This window comes from Gavia stellata, chromosome 33 (assembly GCF_030936135.1).
Source record: "Gavia stellata isolate bGavSte3 chromosome 33, bGavSte3.hap2, whole genome shotgun sequence".
Classification (NCBI taxonomy): Eukaryota; Metazoa; Chordata; class Aves; order Gaviiformes; family Gaviidae; genus Gavia; species Gavia stellata.
In genome coordinates, this window is record NC_082626.1 from 857,534 (window position 1) to 876,300 (window position 18,767).

Genomic DNA, 18,767 nt, shown 5'->3' on the forward strand with positions numbered 1-18,767 from the left:
TGGGTCATCGGACGTGTTTTCCCGGTGGCTCCGCTCCGGCTCCCGACTTCTCCTCTTCCCCGGGAGCTGCGTGTGTGGGTGCATGTCCACCTGCGTGGGTGCATCCCACCCATTTCCCGCGGGATTTGCAGGGCCGGATTCGGCACCGCCGTACCGTTTCCTTTGCTGCTGGCAATGGTTTCTGCAGGGAAACTGAGGCAGCTCATAGAGAGCGGTGGCAGCTGCGGTGGCTTTTCGCGGTTACTCATTAAGCCGAGAGCCGCCGGCATCTCTCCTGGTTGCCCACACAGCTTTGTCCCCGTCCTCTTGGTGAGCGCCAAGTGCCGCCGGCCTCGGAAACGCGGAGAAAAGGGACATTGATTTGCTTAAGGAGCCGTTTGCACCCACGCGACCCCGCCGCAGGGTGGGGGGCTTTGCCCCGGGGCTCGCCGGGTGATGTTTGGGGGACGGGGTCCCCGAAAAGCCTCCCCATGCCGCAGCGCCAGGCTTTGCCGGGACTTGGAGCCGTCCCGATGCCTCGGTTCTCCTGGCAACCTCAGTAGCGTTATCTCTGGCAGCGAGTGGCATAAATCCGATAAATCCCGGCTTCTCCCAGCCGGCGAGTTAATGTTCAACCAGGTTGAGGTTAGCCCAGCTCCTGGTGCTGGCGTCCTCCCCAAAGCCGGCGTTTTGAGGGAAAAAAGCAACATTTTTCCGAAATATCACCTTCAGCCCGACTTTCCGTTGCTGGGGATCTGGAGGGGAAAGCGGCTTTTTCCGTCCGCCCCCTCCCAAAAACTGGTGGGAAGCGTCAGCACCCCCAGAGCAGCTCTCCGGGGGCAGGGGCCGGCATCGATTTGCTCCGTTCGGGAGATAAAAGCCCCAAGATGGAGAAAAAAGGTCGCGCTGGGTCCACAACGTGGGGAGGGGATTCGTGCGTCGCTCTGAAACTGCGCTTTGGGGGTAGTGGGGGCTCTGGGGGAGTTCTGGGGAGTCCCGCAGCGGCCAGGCAATGGGGGATTGAAATCCCACGGGATTTTCTTCTTCTTTTTGGGATTCCAGCCCCGGTGTCACCCAGGGAGGACGCAAGCGGTGGATGGGTCGCGGTCCCCAAAGGTGGGGGGTTTCCACGGGGCTGAGGCTGGGCAGGGCGGTGGGTGCATGCGGGGAGGGGAAACTGAGGCACGAGAGCAAGGGCTGGACACTGGGGCACTGATCCGGGGAGACTCTGGTGTGATGCTTCCAGAGCAGCTGGCCGGATCGGGAGCAGCTCCAGAGGGCCAGAGCCAGAGTGACTCCGGAATGGCCATTCCCAGCATCTGTGGCTGCATCCGGGGTGCCCGTTCCCAGCAGCCGTGGCCGGATCTGGAGTGATGCTGGGTGGCCATGGCCGGATCCAGAGTGACTCTGGAGTGGCCATTCCCAGCAGCCACGACCGGATCCGCAGTGATGCTGGGTGGCCATGGCTGGATCCGGAGTGACTCTGGGGTGCCCATTCCCAGCAGCCGTGGCTGGCCGGATACGGAGTGATGCTGGGTGGCCATGGCCGGATCCACAGTGACTCCAGAGTGGCCATTCCCAGCACCCGTGGCCAGATCCGGAGTGACTCTGGGGTGCCCGTTCCCAGCATCTGTGGCCGGATGCGGAGTCACTCCGGAGTGGCCATTCCCAGCAGCCATGGCTGGATCTGGAGTGATGCTGGGTGGCCATGGCTGGACCCGGAGTGACTCCAGAGTGCCCATTCCCAGCACCTGTGGCTGGACCCGGAGTGACTCCGGAGTGGCCATTCCCAGCAGCCACGGCCGGATCCGCAGTGATGCTGGGTGGCCATGGCCGGATCTGGAGTGACTTTGGGGCGCCTGTTCCCAGCATCTGTGGCTGGATCCGGAATGACTCTGGAGTGGCCATTCCCAGCAGCCGTGGCCGGACCCGGCGTGACTCCGGGGTGCCCGCTCCCGGGGTGCCCGTTCCCGGGGTGCCCGTTCTCCGGCCGCCGGTCCCCCCCCGGGCCCGATCCCGCGCGCTGCCGGTCCCGCCTGGAACAAAGGCCCGCGGGCAGCACGAGGCAGCGGGACCCGCCCCGGGGGCGGAGCCGGGAACGGAGGGGCCGGAGGGGACGGGCCGGAGGGGACGGGCCGGGGGGGACGGGCCGGGGGGGACGGAGGGGACGGAGGGGACGGGCGGCGGCGGACGGGGCGCAGCGGCCCCGCGGACCATGTCCCGCACTGAGCCGCTGTCCCGGGCGGGGAGCGATCGTGCCCAGGTGGGTGCGGGCGGTGCGGGGCCCCCCCAGCCCCTCTCCCCGGGGGGCACTTCCCTCTCCTGCTGCTCTGGGGTGGGGGTTCACCCCCCGGGGGGGCCCTCGCTCGGGTCGCTGCCCCCCCCCCCCCAACCTGGGGGGCTCCGTCCTTCCCCACCCATGGGGGGGGGGGGGCTGTTTTTGGGGTCCTGCCAGGGGGAGGGGGGTGCGGGAGGGGGGTCCTGGGGGTGGGGTGATGCTCAGCCCGGTGCTCGGAGGGGGGAGCACCTGGGGGGGCCCGAGCGAGGGGCGCAGGGAGGTGGGCGAGGGTCCTCCGCCAGCCCCGGCGCAGCCGCTCCCCATTGTGCAGCGGGGTCTCCCGGGAAGACAATAGCCCTCCTGCCCGCACCGCCGCGCCCCGACGCCCGCGCCCCGACGCCCGCGCCCCGACGCCCCGACGCCAGGCGGGGACCGCCGCCACCCGCCGAACATCCCGCCGGCAACTTCTGCGGCGAAGCAACGGCCCAACTTCCTCCGCCGCTCTCGCCCGTCAGCCTGGTTTCCGCCGAAGCCGAAGGCCCTTTGGTGGCGTGGAAACCCTCCAGCTCCGGCACGGCGGGTGAGGAAGTCGCCTTCTCCTCCTGCCAAGGGGGTGGGAGCGAGGTGGGACCCCCCCACCCCGGTCTTATTGTCCACGGCCCGGTAGAGACAAAGCCCTGCCGTCGTTTGGGCGACGGGGAAACTGAGGCACGGAGAACCGGGGTGCTCTCGTCCCGTGGGAGCATTTCCCCGTCGCCCCGGACTTGGCGAGGGTGCGAGGGGGGGGCCGGGCGCCGTCGTGCCGCCCGGAGCATGTGGCAATCGCCGGCGTGGCGAAACGATGGGCAAGGGGGGGGCGAAGGAGGGGGGACCCAGCTGGTGCCGGGCGCTGCCTGCGCTTGGCAGGGCTTTGTGCTCCCGCCGCCGGCTGCTGCGGGCGGGCAAGGCCGGTGGGTGCGCGAGGCGGGTGTGCGAGGCTCCGCTCCTGCTCCCTGCCTCAGTTTACCCCAAACCGGGGATTTTCGCAGAGGGGGGGGAAACCCAACGCCAGTACTCCCCTGGCTCAGTGGCGTGGACCGGCCTTGCGTGCACCGAATTCGTCAGGTCTGAGCTGCCTGGGGAGCAGCTGGAGGTTTGGGGGGTGTTCAGCCCCGAGGGCTGGGTTTTGGGGGGGCCGGCGGAGGTGGTGGTGGGGAGAGGGGGAAGTGGTTGTTGGTTCCTGCACCAGCCGGGGGGGGGAAATGGCGGTTTTTGTTTAAAGAAAGTTTCATCAAAGCGCGTTTCGCCCCACCCAGGGCCGTGCCCTGGGCTGGGGGGGCTGTCGGTGTGTCCCCCCCCAGGAGGGGACGGCTCCCAGGCCCTTGGAGGGCACCCACCGTCCCCACCGCCAGCTGTCACTGCTTTAGAAATGGGGGGGCCCCCCATCAAAGGCAGCGGAGGGGGGACACACAGCCGCGGGGCCCCCCCGGCCGGGATGTGCCGGTGGCAGATGGGATGTGTGGGACCCCCCCCCGCCATCCTGCCGCAGCTTTACAACCGTGGGGACCCCGTCTCCTTTGGCGGGACCTGCTTTTGGGGGGACTGCTGGCAGGGCAGCCCCCCCCCCTGCTGTGCCTTCCCTTGATCCCCCCAAAACAGCGGAGGGGGGGTCCATGCTGCACCACGGCTGAACCCCCCGAAACCCCCAGCCTCGCTCCTCCAGGCACTTAAAACCTCAGAGGGGGCAAATTTGGGGCCAGAATGGGGCTTTTGTGCGGGGGGGGGTACCCCATCTTCTCGTGGAGGGGAAGGAGCTGCCGGGCACCCCCACACGGTTTCGGCCCCGGCGCGGCGGCATCTTTTGTTGCCACGCCGGTGAGGACGGCGCTGGCTTTGTTCAGCGCCGGGGTGGCAGGCGGGGGGGACCGTCCCCAACCAGGAGGGGACCGACGCGCCTCCGTGACGCCATTTCAGGGTCGGATCCATCACCCAGGTCAGACCTTCGCTTTTTCGGGGGGCTGTCCCCCCACCCCAGCTCCGCACCCGGCGCAGAGGCGGTGGTGCCGCAGGTGGCTTTTTTTGGGGAGGGGGGATGCCATGGGGTGGTGGCAGCTGGGGTTGTCGTCACCCCAAAACCTCTCCCCCGGCTCTGGTCGGAGTTTTTCGGCTCCGGAGGTTGGCGCGGGTGTGTTCTCACGCAGGAAAAGAAATCGGTTATCTTGGGCGAAGTCGTGTCGGTGCCAGCAGAAATACACCCGCCGTAGGCGTTGCACCGCGGCGCCCAAAAAAAACCCCCAGAAAACCCGATTTCTATTTAAAGCGGAGAAACTTTCTGCTCCCCGGCAGTGCTGGGGAGGTCGGATGCGGGGGGACCCTCCGAAACCCCCGGCCCGGAGAAGCCGCGGTGCCCGATGCCGGGGATTTGGCTCGACACCCGTTTTTGTGCCGGCGGTGTTGGCTGGGGTTGGGCTTTTGGTGCCGGCTGCTGGGTTTGGGGGTGATGCTGGGGGGGTGTTTGCATTGGGGTATCCACTGCTGGGTTTTTTCGGGGGGGTGGCGGGGGGGCCCCAGCCGCCCCGTGTGTTTTGGGGGGTGCGGGGACGGAGGCGGTGGCATGGCCGCTGGTTTCCCCCCGTCCCCGGGGTATTTACAGCCACGCGGTGACTCGTGTCCTGCTGCCTCCGACGTCCCCCCCCAGCTATGGGGTGCAGCCTGACACCCCCAAACCCGCTCTCAGACCCAGGCATCCGGGCTGGCTGGGGGTCACCGTCCCCCTCGGTCACCCCTTGCCGTGCCGGTGGTGGCCCCGGCCCCACACCGGGCTGCCACGTCCTCAGCGTCCCACCGGCAGCAGGGACCCTCCGTGGCCCCCCCGCCCGGCACAGGGGGGGTCTCTTGACCCCCACCGGGCTGGATTTGGGGCTGCTGTCGGAGGGTCCCGGTCCGGAATGCCCCCCACTCCCGGCCCCCGTGGGCAGCCGGAGCCCCTCGTGGCTCCGAGCACCCAAGTCCCCCCCCCATGCACTCTCCCTTCCGTGGACAGGCAAGGGGTGCCTGTGACCCCCCAAACACTCCCCGGGCCCCCAGGGGCGATGCCGAAGCCTCGTGGGGTTTTACGGCACTGTCACCCATTGCGCCTCTCCCACCCCCCCACTGTGGCCTCTGCGGGGTGGGGGGACCCAGGCAGGGTGGGGGTCCGGGTGGGGGGACCCAGGCGTGTTGTGGGGTGGGGGTCCGGGTGGGGGGGACCCAGGCAGGGTGGGGGTCCGGGTGGGGGGACCCAGGCGTGTTGTGGGGTGGGGGTCCGGGTGGGGGGACACAGGCAGGGTGGGGGTCCGGGTGGGGGGGACCCAGGCATGTTGTGGGGTGGGGGTCCGGGTGGGGGGGACCCAGGCAGGGGGGGGGTCCGGGTGGGGGGGACCCAGGCGTGTTGTGGGGTGGGGGTCCGGGTGGGGGGACACAGGCGGGGTGAGTGTCCGGGTGGGGGGATCCAGGCGTGTTGTGGGGTGGGGGTCCGGGGTGGGGGACCCAGGCAGGTTGTGGGGTGGGGGTCCGGGCGGGGGGGCCCCGGGGCGGCGGCAGCGGTGTCGGGGGCAGCGCCGGGCGCGGCGGCAGGAAGAGGGATCGGGATCCGCTCCCGCCTTTGTCTGGCGGCGGTTCGGCTTCCTGCGGCCGGGGGGGGGGGGGGGGGGCCGGGGAGCGGGGAGGGGGGAGCGGAGGGAAGGGGAAAAAGCGGAGCAAAAGGGAAAAAAGTGGAGGAAAAGGGAAAAAAAGCGGAGGAAAAGGGAAAAAAAGCGGAGGAAAAGGGAAAAAAAGCAGAGGAAAAGGGAAAAAAAAGCGGAGGAAAAGGGAAAAAAGCGGAGGAAAAGGGAAAAAAACCAGAGGAAAAGGGAAAAAAAACGGAGGAAAAGGGAAAAAAGTGGAGGAAAAGGGAAAAAAACCGGAGAAAAAGGGAAAAAAGCGGAGGAAAAGGGGAAAAAAGCAGAGGAAAAGGGAAAAAAGCGGAGGAAGGGAAAAAAGTGGAGGAAAAGGAAAAGAAAAAAGGGGGAAAAAAGCAAAAAGAAAAAAGAAAAAAGGAAAGCAAAAAAAGAAAGGAAAAAAGGAAAGGAAAAAAGAAAAAAGGAAAGATAAAAAGAAAAAAAGAAAGAAAAAAGGAAAAAGGAAGGCAAAAAAAGGAAAAAGGAAAGCAAAAAAAAAGGAAAAACAAAGGAAAGCAAAAGAAAGAAAGGTAAAGAAAGTAAAAAAAACCCAAAACAAACCAGAAAAAAGCAAAAAGCAGCAGCAAAAAAGAGCCAAGCAAAGAAAAAAGCAAAGCAAAAAAAAAAAAGGCCGGGAACAATCGCGGCCCAGAGCGGGGCAGATGCCAGGGCCGGGATGTGCTGCTGCTCCTGCGCCCCGTTCCCGGCGGACGGGGAGGCGGAGGGACCCCTCTGCGGAGAGCGGGTGAGCGCCCCGTGTCCCCCGGCTGCGGGTGGACCCCGCCATGTCCCCCGCCCCGGCATGGAGCGGGGGCCGTGGCCGTGTCCCCCCCGGTCGCCTCTCCCTGCGGCCCACGGGGTGGGGGGATGCTCTGCTCAGCCCCACTCCTGTCCCGAGGGCTCCCGTGGTCTTCCTCACCTTCCTCCCCACCTGCCCGGCTCCTCCCGGGGGGGCCCTCGGCCTCTCGCCCGCCTTCCCAGGGGGGTCGGGAGCAGGGATGGACACCGGGACCCCCCCCGGCATCACGCTGAGCGCCGGGAAGGGGGATTTGGGACCCAAAGCGTCGCCGTTTTGGGGGGGCTGGCGCGGAGAGGGGTTGGCGGGTGCCCCGGTGCCAGGCACGGCCGGGTGCCAGGGGTGGGGGGGACAAAGGCGGCTCTGTGCCCGTCGGGGCGCGGGGGGGGCCGAGGCAGGAGCAGCCGCTCTGGGGATGCTGGGGATAACGCCAGCTCGCTCCCCTTTTTTGGGAGGGGAGATCCACGGCGAGCCGCCGGCGGCACCGGGGTCCCCGGGCTGGACCCTGACGCTGTCCCCATGGGGGGCAGCTCGACCCCGAATCCCCGTTTTGGGGAGAAGGGGCGAGAATACCCACTTTGGATCAAAAAAGGCGGTGGGAAGGTGCGGGGCTGCTGGCTGCGACGCTCCGGCGATGCCCCCAGCCCTCGTGGGCGCTGGGGAGCAGCGTCACCCCCCCCGCTGCGGCCCCCGCATCTCGTCCCCATTGGGGCTGGCGGCTGCGGTGCCGGGGGGGGGGACGTGCGCCGGGGCGGGGGGGATTTCTCCCGCAGCCACCCGGTTGTCATGGTTATGGGATGATGGGAAGCACGGGCGAGCAGAGCAATCGGGGTGGCTTCTCCCCAGCCGCTCGGCTCCCCATCCTGGCCCCCCCGGGGTGGCAGGACGCCCCGAGCATCGCGGGGGAGCGGGGTGTCCCACGTCACCCCCGGCTCTCCACAACCATGAACCGCATCCCGAAGCAAGCGGGGGCCGTGCCGGGTGGTGCCGCCGGGCGCCCGCCGTGCCGCAGCCCCATCAGGCGCCCGTCGCATCTCTCCGGGCAGAACAAGGAGAAGGAGAAGATGAAGGAGGGCAAGGAGAAGGACGCCCGCTACACCAACGGCCACCTCTTCACCACCATCACCGTCTCCGGCATGACCATGTGCTTCGCCTGCAACAAGAGCATCACGGCCAAGGAAGCTCTTATCTGCCCCAGTGAGTAGCCGAAACGGCCGCGGCGGCTTTGCCGGGGCGGCTTTGCCGGGTGGGCATGGCAATCCCCATTGCAAGCGGCCGGCTGCTCCGGGTTTGGCTGCGCGGATTCGTGCCGCCGAGCGGGAGGGACGCTCACGGAGATGATTTCTCTGAGGCATCCTGGCAAATGCCGGCGTGCCGCCCTGGCTCGTCCTGGCAAGGCAGCCGGCACTGCCAGATCCTTCCAGTTTCCCCGGTGTGGGCGATGCTGCGGTGCCGGATGGAGCTGCTGTGCCCGTGGCACCGGGCTGGCGCGGGGCATCATGTCCTCCGCGGTTGGGGGGGGGTCTTGGCGGCACCGCGGCGGCTCAGCTGCTCCCTGGCAGCTGCGGCTCCGTCAATGCCTGGTGTCATCCGTGTCCGCCCGGATCCCCCCGCATCTGCTCCTGTCGCTCCGGCACTGGCAGCTCCCCCAGGATGGGGGTGGCGGGAGGGTCCCCCCGGTGTCTCCGGGGGTGGCTGTGCCGTCACCTCTCCCTGTCCTGTCCCCCCCCTCAGCCTGCAATGTCACCATCCACAACCGCTGCAAGGACACGCTGCCCAACTGCACCAAGGTGAAGCAGAAGGTGAGCGCCCGCCCGGCTGCGACAAGTGACACGAGCTGGCCGGTCTCAGCCGCTCCAGGTTTTTTGGCGGGGGGGGGGGGACAGACACAGGGGGACGGTGACACCCGCCGTGACGCCTCCGCTCCCTCCCCCAGCAACAGAAAGCCGCGCTGCTGAAGAACAGCTCGGCGCTGCAGTCGGTCTCGCTGCGCAATAAAAGTGAGTGGGGTGTGATGCGCTGGGGGGTGGGGGAGGATGGCCCTCCCCCCATGCCACGCTGCCCGTCACCGAGGTGTCGGGGCAGGGCCAGGCCCCCCTCCCAGCTGCGGGGACACCCCCGGGGAGGGCGGGGGGACACGTCCCCGGGTGGGGATGTTGGGGGGATGCTGGTTGGGGGTGTCCCCCGTGGGCGGTGGGGACACCGTGCGCAGCCTGGGGGGCGGTGGGGGGGTCATGGTGCCGACCCCCCGGTGTGTCCCCCCCAGCCGCCATCCGGGAGCGCCCCAACTCGGCCATCTACCCCTCGGAGAGCTTCCGCCAGACGCTGCTGGGTCCCCGCCGCGGCCGACCCTCCCTCTCCCTCTCCAAGAGCGTCTCCACCACCAACATCGCGGGGTGAGCTGGGGGGAGATGGAGGGCGGGGGGGGTCCGGGGGCGCCCCCAGATCGTCACCGTCGTGTCCCCCGCCCAGGACGTTCAACGATGAGTCTCCCCTGGGGATACGGCGGATCCTGTCCCAGTCCACAGACTCCCTCAACATGCGCAACCGCACGCTCTCCGTGGAGTCGCTCATCGACGAAGGTGGGGACCCACCGGGGTGGGCGACACGGGGTGGGGGGGACACGGGGCGCAGGGCCACCCCCCCCTCCCACCGCCCTCCCGCGCAGGTCCCGACGTCATCCTCAACCAGCTGATGAGCGACTTCGAGACGGACGGGAAAGACTTTGAGGCGGATTCCTGGAGCTTGGCCGTGGACAACAGCTACCTGCAGCAGCACAAGATGGATGTCATGAAGCGCCAGGACGTCATCTACGGTGAGCGGCTGCGCGGGGACGGCCTGGGCTGGTGGGACGGGGCGGTGGGGCGCGGGGGGACGGGGTACAGAGGTGACCTGGGGACGGGGGGACAGTGCAGGGGACATAGGGATGGGTCAGAGACACAGGGACGGGGAGGAAGAGATGGGGACGCAGGGACAGGTCGGAGACGCAGAGGTGGGGGACACAGGGACAGGGAAGGGGACCAGAGACGCATCGGAGACGCAGGGATGGGAATGCAGAGGTGGGGACACGGGGACAGGGGTGGGGACACGGGGACAGGGTTGGGGACACAGGGATGGGTCTCAGATGCAGGGACAGGGACGAAGAGCTGGGGGACATGGGGACAGGGTAGAGGACACAGGGATGGGGACGAAGAGCTGGGGGACATGGGGACGAAGAGCTGGGGGACATGGGGACAGGGTAGGGGACACAGGGATGGGGACAAAGAGGTGGGGGACATGGGGACGAAGAGCTGGGGGACATGGGGATGGGGTGGGGGACACAGGGATGGGGACGAAGAGCTGGGGGACATGGGGACAGGGTGGGGGACACAGGGATGTGGACAAAGAGGTGGGGGACATGGGGACGAAGAGCTGGGGGACATGGGGACAGGGTGAGGGACACAGGGATGGGGACGAAGAGCTGGGGGACATGGGGATGGGGTGGGGGACACAGGGATGGCGACGAAGAGCTGGGGGACATGGGGACAGGGTGGGGGACACAGGGATGGGGACAAAGAGGTGGGGGACATGGGGACGAAGAGCTGGGGGACATGGGGACAGGGTGAGGGACACAGGGATGGGGACGAAGAGCTGGGGGACATGGGGATGGGGTGGGGGACACAGGGATGGCGACGAAGAGCTGGGGGACATGGGGACAGGGTGGGGGACACAGGGATGGGGACGAAGAGCTGGGGGATATGGGGACAGGGTGGGGGACACAGGGATGTGGATGAAGAGCTGGGGGACATGGGGACGGGGTAGGGGACACAGGGATGTGGATGAAGAGCTGGGGACATGGGCACAGGGTGGGGGACATGGGGACAGGGTGGGGGACATGGGGATGGGGATGAAGAGCTGGGGACATGGGGACGGGGTGGGGGACATGGGGACAGGGTGGGGGACACGGGGATGGGGATGAAGAGCTGGGGACATGGGGATGGGGTGGGGGACATGGGGACAGGGTGGGGGACACAGGGATGGGGCCGAAGAGCTGGGGCACACCCGGAGGCGGTGGGGACAGGGCGAGGTGCCGTCCCCATGGCGCAGAGCAGGCTGGGACCCGCCGCGGTGGCTGCCCCCTCTCACCCCTCCCGCCCCGCGGCAGAGCTGATCCAGACGGAGATCCACCACGTCCGCACGCTGAAGATCATGGCCACCATGTTCCGCAAGGCCATGCTGGAGGACCTGCAGGTGGACCCGGCCACGGTGCAGAAGATCTTCCCCTGCGTGGACGAGCTGAGCCAGATCCACGAGCGGTTCCTGGCGCAGCTCCTGGAGCGTCGCCGGGAGTCCCTGGCCCACGACAGCAACAAGAACTTCGTCATCAACCGGCTGGGGGACATCCTTGTCAACCAGGTGGGGACGGCGCGGGGCCACCGGAGCCAGCGGGTGCTGGCGGGGGGGTACGGGCTCGCTGACGTCCCCTCGTCTCCCCCCCCCCCAAGTTTTCGGGTGCCAGCGCGGAGCAGCTGAAGAAAGCCTACTCCGAGTTCTGCAGCAAGCACACCAAAGCCGTGAAGGAGTACAAGGACCTGCTCGCCCGCGACAAGCGCTTCCAGCAGTTCATCCGGGTGAGCACCCGTCATCCCCGCACGGCTCCGGAGGGACCCCTCAGGATGGGTGTCGGGGTCTCCCTGCGGGCTCCGGCCTTTGTGCCCCGCTGGAAGACCCTTCTGCCGACTCCGTGCCTCAGTTTCCCCAGCTGCATGTCTCTCCCTAATGCCTCATAACGTGGTTATGAGCCCTGGGGGGGCGGCCGCTGCTAACGGGGTGCCCTCTGCTTCCCTCCGGCTGGGCAGAGGATGACGCGGTCCCCGCTGCTCCGACGTCACGGGGTGCCCGAGTGCATCTTGCTGGTGACGCAGAGGATCACCAAGTACCCGGTGCTCATCGAGCGCATCCTGAAGAACTCCAAAGGTAACGGGGCCGGGGGCGGGCGGGCAACGCGGGGGGCTGCCCGTGCGGGGGGGGGTTCCAGCCCTGACCGTGTCCCCCCAACCCTTCATCCCAGACAACGAGGGTGACTCCGCGGACCTGTCGCGAGCGCTGAAGCTGGTGAAGGAGCTGATCTCCTCCATCAACGAGGAGGTGCACACGTGCGAGATGAACGCGCGGCTGTGGGACGTCTACAGGCGCGTGGACGGCCGGGCCAAAGTGCAGCTGCCGTGGGAGAGCCGCACCGGCGTTTTCGGCAAGGACGAGCTCCTGCGGCGTAAGCTGGTGCACAGCGGCTGCATGCTCTGGAAGACGGCGGCCGGGCGCTTCAAAGGTGGGGAGTGGGGTGCTGGGGATGGCGATTCCAGGGAACGGGGATACTGGGGGACTGCGGTACTATGGGATGGGGGTACCACGGCACTGAGCATGGGGACACCCAGGGTGCCAGGGAATGGGGATACTGGGGGACTGCGGTACTATGGGATGGGGGTACCAGGGCATGGGGACGCCCAGGGTGCCAGGGAATGGGGATACTGGGGGACTGCGGTACTATGGGGTGGGGGTACCACGGCACTGAGCATGGGGACACCCAGGGTGCCAGGGAATGGGGATACTGGGGGACTGCGGTACTATGGGATGGGGGTACCAGGGCACTATGGGATGGGGGTACGAGGGCATGGGGACACCCAGGGCGCCAGGGAACGGGGATACTGGGGGACTGCGGTACTATGGGATGGGGGTACCACGGCACTGAGCATGGGGACGCCCAGGGCGCCAGGGAATGGGGATACTGGGGGACTGCGGTACTATGGGATGGGGGGTACCAGGGCATGGGGACGCCCAGGGTGCCAGGGAATGGGGATACTGGGGGACTAGGGTACTATGGGATGGGGGGTACCAGGGCATGGGGACGCCCAGGGTGCCAGGGAATGGGGATACTGGGGGACTAGGGTACTATGGGATGGGGGTACCAGGGCATGGGGATGCCCAGGGTGCCAGGGAATGGGGATGCCAGGGTGTGGGGGACCAGGGTGCTGTAGGATAGGGGTACTGGGACACGAGGATGCCCAGGGACCGGGATGCAAGGGTGCCGGTGCATGGGCAACCAGGGCCCGGGGGAGCAGGGTGCCAGGAGATGGGGGTACCAAGGGACCGGAGGTACCCGGGGATGGAGACGCCAGGGACCAGGGTGCCAGGGGGTTGAGGTACTAGGGGATGGGGGTGCTGCAGAGCAGGGTGCCAGGGCACGGGGGTGCCAGGAGGCCCTCACCCTCCACGGACGGATTTGGGAGCAGCCCTGGGGCTCTGTGGGGTGGCACACGCCGCGGCCTCGCACCCGCTCAGCATCTCACATCCCTGCGCTCCCTCCTAGATGTCCTGGTGCTGCTGCTGACGGACGTCCTCGTCTTCCTGCAAGAGAAGGACCAGAAATACACTTTCCCCATGCTGGTGAGCCGCTGCCGCCCGGCCCCCCGCATCCCGGCCCCCCACCGCTACCGGGACGGCTGCGCCGGCACCGCGACGCCGTTCCGACCCCGTCACCTGTCCCGCAGGACAAACCGGCCGTCATCTCGCTGCAAAACCTCATCGTGCGGGATATCGCCAACCAGGAGAAGGGGATGTTCCTGATCAGCGCGGCGCCGCCGGAGATGTACGAGGTCCACGCCGCCTCCCGCGACGACCGCAACAACTGGATGAAGGTCATCCAGCAGACGGTCAGCCTGTGAGTGTCAGCCCCGGGGGGGTGATTTTTGGGGGCTCCCCACGGCCGCGGGGCGGGCGATGGGGAGGGGGAAGGTGGCACAGCTCCGGGTTGGGTCCTCTGAGCCGTGGCAGGATGCGGCCGGCGGGAAGGGCGGAGGCGGTGCGATGGGGTTGGGGGGTCCCGGCTCTGACCCCCCCGTCCCTTCCAGCTGCCCCAGCCGCCAGGACTTCCCCCTGATCGAGACGGAGGTCGAAGCGTCCTTACGCAAGCTGAAAGGTGGGTGCTGCTGCCGCGGGGGTCCCCACCCCGTCCCCCCCGTCCCTGCTCGTCCCCCCCATCCCTGCTCGTCCCCCCCGTCCCTGCTCACCCTCTCCCTGCCCCGCAGACCGTATCCTGCAACACGATCGGAAGATCACGGCGCTGCTGGAGGAGAAGGTGGGGCTCTTTGCCGACATGCTGGCCCTGGCCAGCGGCTGCGAGGAGCCCTCGCCCACCCTGGCCCCCCGCACCCTCTTCCACTCCGACTTGGCCGAGGGTTCCCGAGGGGAGAAGCTGATGCATGACGCCATCCGGGAAGGTACGGATGCTCCGGGATGCTTCGGGATTGTGATGCTCAGGATGGGGAAACTGAGGCACGGGGCTGGGCTGGGGTTCCCCCCGTGGCGTAGGGCTCATCCTGCCCTTCCCCGCAGTGGAGTGCCTGAAGGAGATGTTCACGGGCGCCGGACGTGACCGGGACCAGAATAACCTCGCCGAGGCCGAGAGCTGCCCCAGCCCCGGCGCCAGCAGTAAGACGCGTGCCGGGAGACGCGTGCCAGGCGGGGAAGGGGGCTGCGCCTGGCTCGGGGCGCCCCGGGACCGCGGTGGGGCTCACCCCCTGCCTCTCCCCGCAGACGGCGACGCCGGCAGCTTCAACGGCTCCCTGGAGTTCTGCAGGGCGGATTCGGACGCAGGGCAGCGGGTGAGTGCGGTGGGGGGGACGCCGGGGGTGACGCCCCCACCCTGTGCCGGGGCCACCGTGGTGTTTCTGCTCTCTCTCCGTAGGATGGGAACGGCAACCAGCTCCTGCCGAGGGTACCCCAGGAGGTAAGGGGGGACGGGATGCGGGAGAGACCCGGCTCCCTCCCTGCAGCACCAGCGTGCCTCAGTTTCCCCACCCGGCTTCAGCCGGGGCTCACCGTCCCCTCCTCTCCTCCCCAGGAGATCAACCAGCGGCTGGTGAACCTCTACACCCTCCTGCACGGGCTCCAGGTCGGTGGGACCCTCCTGCGGGGAGGAGGTGACGGGGGGGACAGGCCGGCATCCCCCCTGCCCACACCCCTGCCTCCATACATCCCCCTGCCTGCACCCCTGCCTCCATACATCCCCCTGCCCGCACCCCTGCCCGCACACATCCCCCTGCCCGCACCCTCTGCCTCCATACATCCCCCTGCCTGCACCCTCTGCCTCCATACGTCCCCCTGCCCACATGCTGCCCCCATACATCCCTCTGCCCCCATACGTCCCCCTGCCCTCACCCTCTACCCCCATACATCCCCCTGCCCACACCCCTGCCTCCATATATCCCCTCACCTCCATACATCCGCCTGCCCGCACCCTCTGCCACCATACGTCCCTCTGCTTCCATATATCCCTCTGCTTCCATATATCCCCCTGCCCACACCCCTGCCCGCATAGCATCCCCCTGCCCGCACCCTCTGCCTCCATACATCCCCCTGCCCGCACCCTCTGCCCGCGTAACGTCCCCCTGCCCGCACCCCTGCCCCCATACATCCCCCTGCCCACACCCTCTGCCCCCATACATCCCCCTGCCCCCATACATCCCCCTGCCCGCACCCCTGAATCCATACATCCCCCTGCCCGGACCCTCTGCCTCCATACGTCCCCCTGCCCAGATATGTCCCCCTGCCCCCATACGTCCCCCTGCCCGCACCCTCTGCCTCCATATGTCCCCCTGCCCAGACCCCTGCCCACATACATCCCCCTGCCCACACCCTCTGCCCCCATACATCCCCCTGCCTCCATACGTCCCCCTGCCCGCACCCTCTGCCCCCATATGTCCCTCTGCCCCCATACATCCCCCTGCCCACACCCTCTGCCCCCATACATCCCCCTGCCCGCACCCTCTGCCCCCATATGTCCCTCTGCCCCCATACATCCCCCTGCCCACACCCTCTGCCCCCATACATCCCCCTGCCCGCACCCTCTGCCCCCATATGTCCCTCTGCCCCCATACATCCCCCTGCCCACACCCTCTGCCCCCATACATCCCCCTGCCCGCACCCTCTGCCCCCATATGTCCCTCTGCCCCCATACATCCCCCTGCCCGCACCCTCTGCCCCCATACGTCCCCCTGCCCGCACCCTCTGCCCCCATGTCCCTCTGCCCCCATACATCCCCCTGCCCACACCCTCTGCCCCCATATGTCCCTCTGCCCCCATACGTCCCCCTGCCCACACCCTCTGCCCCCATACGTCCCCCTGCCCGCACCCTCTGCCCCCATATGTCCCTCTGCCCCCATACGTCCCCCTGCCCGCACCCTCTGCCCCCATACGTCCCCCTGCCCGCACCCTCTGCCCGCCTAACGTCCCCCTGCCCGCACGCTGCCCCGCAGGCGGTGGTGAGCCAGCAGGACACGCTGCTGGAGCTGCAGCTGCAGGAGGGCCCGGAGAAGCCGTCCCGCCGCGGTGCCCCAGCGGCCCCGGCCGAGCCGGCGGCGCGGGCGGGCGAGAAGCCTGGCACCACGGAGCTGGCGCTGCTGCAGCGGCAGCACGGGCTGCTGCAGGAGGAGCTGGGGCGCTGCCGGCAGCTCTGCCAGGAGCGGGCCCAGGAGGCAGCGGGCCTGGAGACGCGGCTGCGGGACAGCGAGCAGGAGCGCGCCCGGCTGGAGCGGGAGCTGGAGGAGGCCCGGCGGCAGCTGGGTGCTCTGCGGCAGGAGGGCGGCGCGCGGGGACGCCGGGGGACCGATCCGCGGCGGAGGAGTCTGCCGGCCGGAGATGCGCTCTATCTCAGCTTCACCCCGCCCCAGGTAGCGGGGAGGGTGGGCCTCATGCGTGGCATGAGTGCGTGCGGCCTCAGCCCGCCCGGGTTTGGGGTCTGGCAGGGGGGAAAAGATGTGCTCATGCATGACATGAGTGCATCCGGTCTCAGCCCGCCGGGGTTTGGGGTCTGGCAGGGGGGAAAAGATGTGCTCATGCATGACATGAGTGCATCCGGTCTCAGCCCACCCGGGTTTGGGGTCTGGCAGGGGGGTAGATGTGCTCATGCGTGGCATGAGTGCGTCCAGTCTCAGCCCACCTGGGCTTGGGGTGCAGGGAGACAGTGGGGAGCGTGGGAAGATGTGCTCATGCATGGCACAAGTGCGTGCAACCTCAGCCCAGCTGGGTTTGGGGCCTGGCAGGGGGAAAAGATGTGCTCATGCATGGCATGAGTGTGTCCGGTCTCAGCCCACCCGGGTTTGGGGCCTGGCAGGGGGGAAAAGATGTGCTCGTGCATGACACGAGTGTGTGCAACCTCAGCCCAGCTGGGTTTGGGGCCTGGCAGGGGGGAAAAGATGTGCTCGTGCATGACACGAGTGTGTGCAACCTCAGCCCAGCTGGGTTTGGGGCAGAGGAAGATGTGCTGGTGCATGGCATGAGTGCATCTGGCCTCAGCCCAGCTGGGTTTGGGGTGCAGAGAGGCTGGTGGGGGGCAGGATTTGCTCATGCACGACACGAGTGCGTCCGGCCTCAGCCCACCTGGGTTTGGGATGCAGGGAGGCGTTGGCAGGGGTGAAAAGATGTGCTCATGCATGGCACGAATGCATCGGGCCTCAGCCCACTCAGCTCTGGGGCCTCAGGAGGCAGTGAGGGGGGTGTGTGAAGGATGTGCCCATGCATGACATGAGTGCATCCGGCCTCAGCCCAGCTGGGTTTGGGCCCTGGGGGGGCAGTGGGAGGGGTGGGCAGGATGCACTCCTGTCATGCATGAGTGCGTCTGGGCTCAGCTCATCCGGCTTCAGGGCCTCCGGGGGTGGGAGGGATGTGCTCATGCATGACACGAGTGCGTCCGGCCTCAGCCCCCACCTGTTGGCGGGCGCCGGGGCTCAGGCCTGACCCCCCCCCCGCCTCCCTCTCAGCAGCTGAGCCACGGCCCCCACCCCGCCAGCCTCTCCTACCACCCCCCCTTCGCCCCCTGCCCCCAGGAGGAGCTGGATTACCGGGGGGGCGATCCCGACCGGCTGCGGGAGAGCGAGGACGCCCTGGACGCGCTCCTGGAGGACGAGGCCTTGGGGAGCCGCCGCTCCCCCCCCGCCAGCCCCCGAGGTGGGTCCCCAGGACGGGGGGGTGCCCTGGGCACCCCGCTTTTCCCGGGGGGGGCGGTTAACCCGGTGTTTTCCCGTAGATTTCCTGAGGATGCAGGATATTCCCGAGGAGGTGGAGAGCAGCCAGGAGCTGAAGGAGGGCGACGGGGGCTCCTCGGACAGTTAGGGACCGGCTCCAGCCCCCCCCCAGCACCCCATGACACCCCCCCCCCAAAGGGGATGCTGGGGGCAGGATCCGGCCGTGGGGGGCGTGGGGGCAGCGGGACGGGGGGCACCCGGGGGTGTTTTGGGGCGCTGCTATTCCCGTGGGAGCCTTACGGGGCTGGGGGGGGTCTGGGCGCCCCCTCCCCTCCTCCAGGCTGGGGGGGACACGGACACACAGCGGTTTGGGACTGATGTTCCCCCCCCCCGCCCCGCTCGGGTTTATTTATTTATTATGTCGTCTTGGGGTGGGAGGAGGCGGCCGGGGGGGGCTGCTCCGTCCCAGCGCCGGGCAGGATGCGGCCCCCCCCGGGACAGCAGTGACGTCCCCAGCGGGGGTGAGCCCCTCTCTACCAAAGCTCGTCCCCCACCCTGGTTTTGGGGGGCTGCCCGGGGCGGGGGGGGGGCCGGGACAGGTGGTTTTAATCGGTTGGTTGGTTCCCCTTGGTTTAACTGTAAAAAAAAAAAAAAAAGAGAAGAAGAAGAAAAAAAGAAAGAAAAAATTGGAAAATAATTAAAAAGACCGGTTTGGACCCGAACTGTGCAGGTGGGCGGCTGGGGGGGCGGGGGGAGCTGGGCTGCGGGCCCGACCCAGGACCCCAGGGTGGGGACATGAAGCGGGAGGACGGGGTGCTGCGGCCGTGGCATGCACCAAGTGCGTGGGACCTCAGCCATGCACTGAGTGCGTGGGGCCTCAGCCGTGCAGCGAGTGCGTGGGGCCTCAGCCTGATGCCTGCGTCCATCGGTGTCCCCCCCACAGTGGGAGTGCGGTGGCGGGTGTCTGTCCCCCCAGCTGTCTTGTGTCCCCAGCCTGTCCCTCCCTTGTCCCCTTAGGGTGAGCCGAGCGTGTCCGT

General features: G+C 67.9%; 1 protein-coding gene across 1 annotated transcript; it reads left to right on the forward strand.

Moving 5' to 3' along the window:
* Positions 1–7,743: 7,743 nt before the first annotated feature.
* ARHGEF2 (Rho/Rac guanine nucleotide exchange factor 2) lies at positions 7,744–17,896 on the forward strand. The gene is made up of 21 exons (XM_059832238.1): positions 7,744–7,927; positions 8,465–8,532; positions 8,667–8,730; positions 8,997–9,126; positions 9,203–9,312; positions 9,399–9,545; positions 10,875–11,125; positions 11,215–11,340; positions 11,569–11,686; positions 11,781–12,038; positions 13,077–13,153; positions 13,258–13,427; positions 13,618–13,685; positions 13,795–13,986; positions 14,102–14,137; positions 14,237–14,370; positions 14,454–14,495; positions 14,610–14,660; positions 16,024–16,437; positions 17,530–17,713; positions 17,793–17,896. Exons 1-21 carry the CDS (start codon positions 7,795–7,797, stop codon positions 17,876–17,878), a joined length of 2,859 nt encoding a protein of 952 aa, XP_059688221.1. The 5' UTR covers positions 7,744–7,794; the 3' UTR covers positions 17,879–17,896.
* The last annotated feature ends 871 nt before the right edge of the window (positions 17,897–18,767 follow it).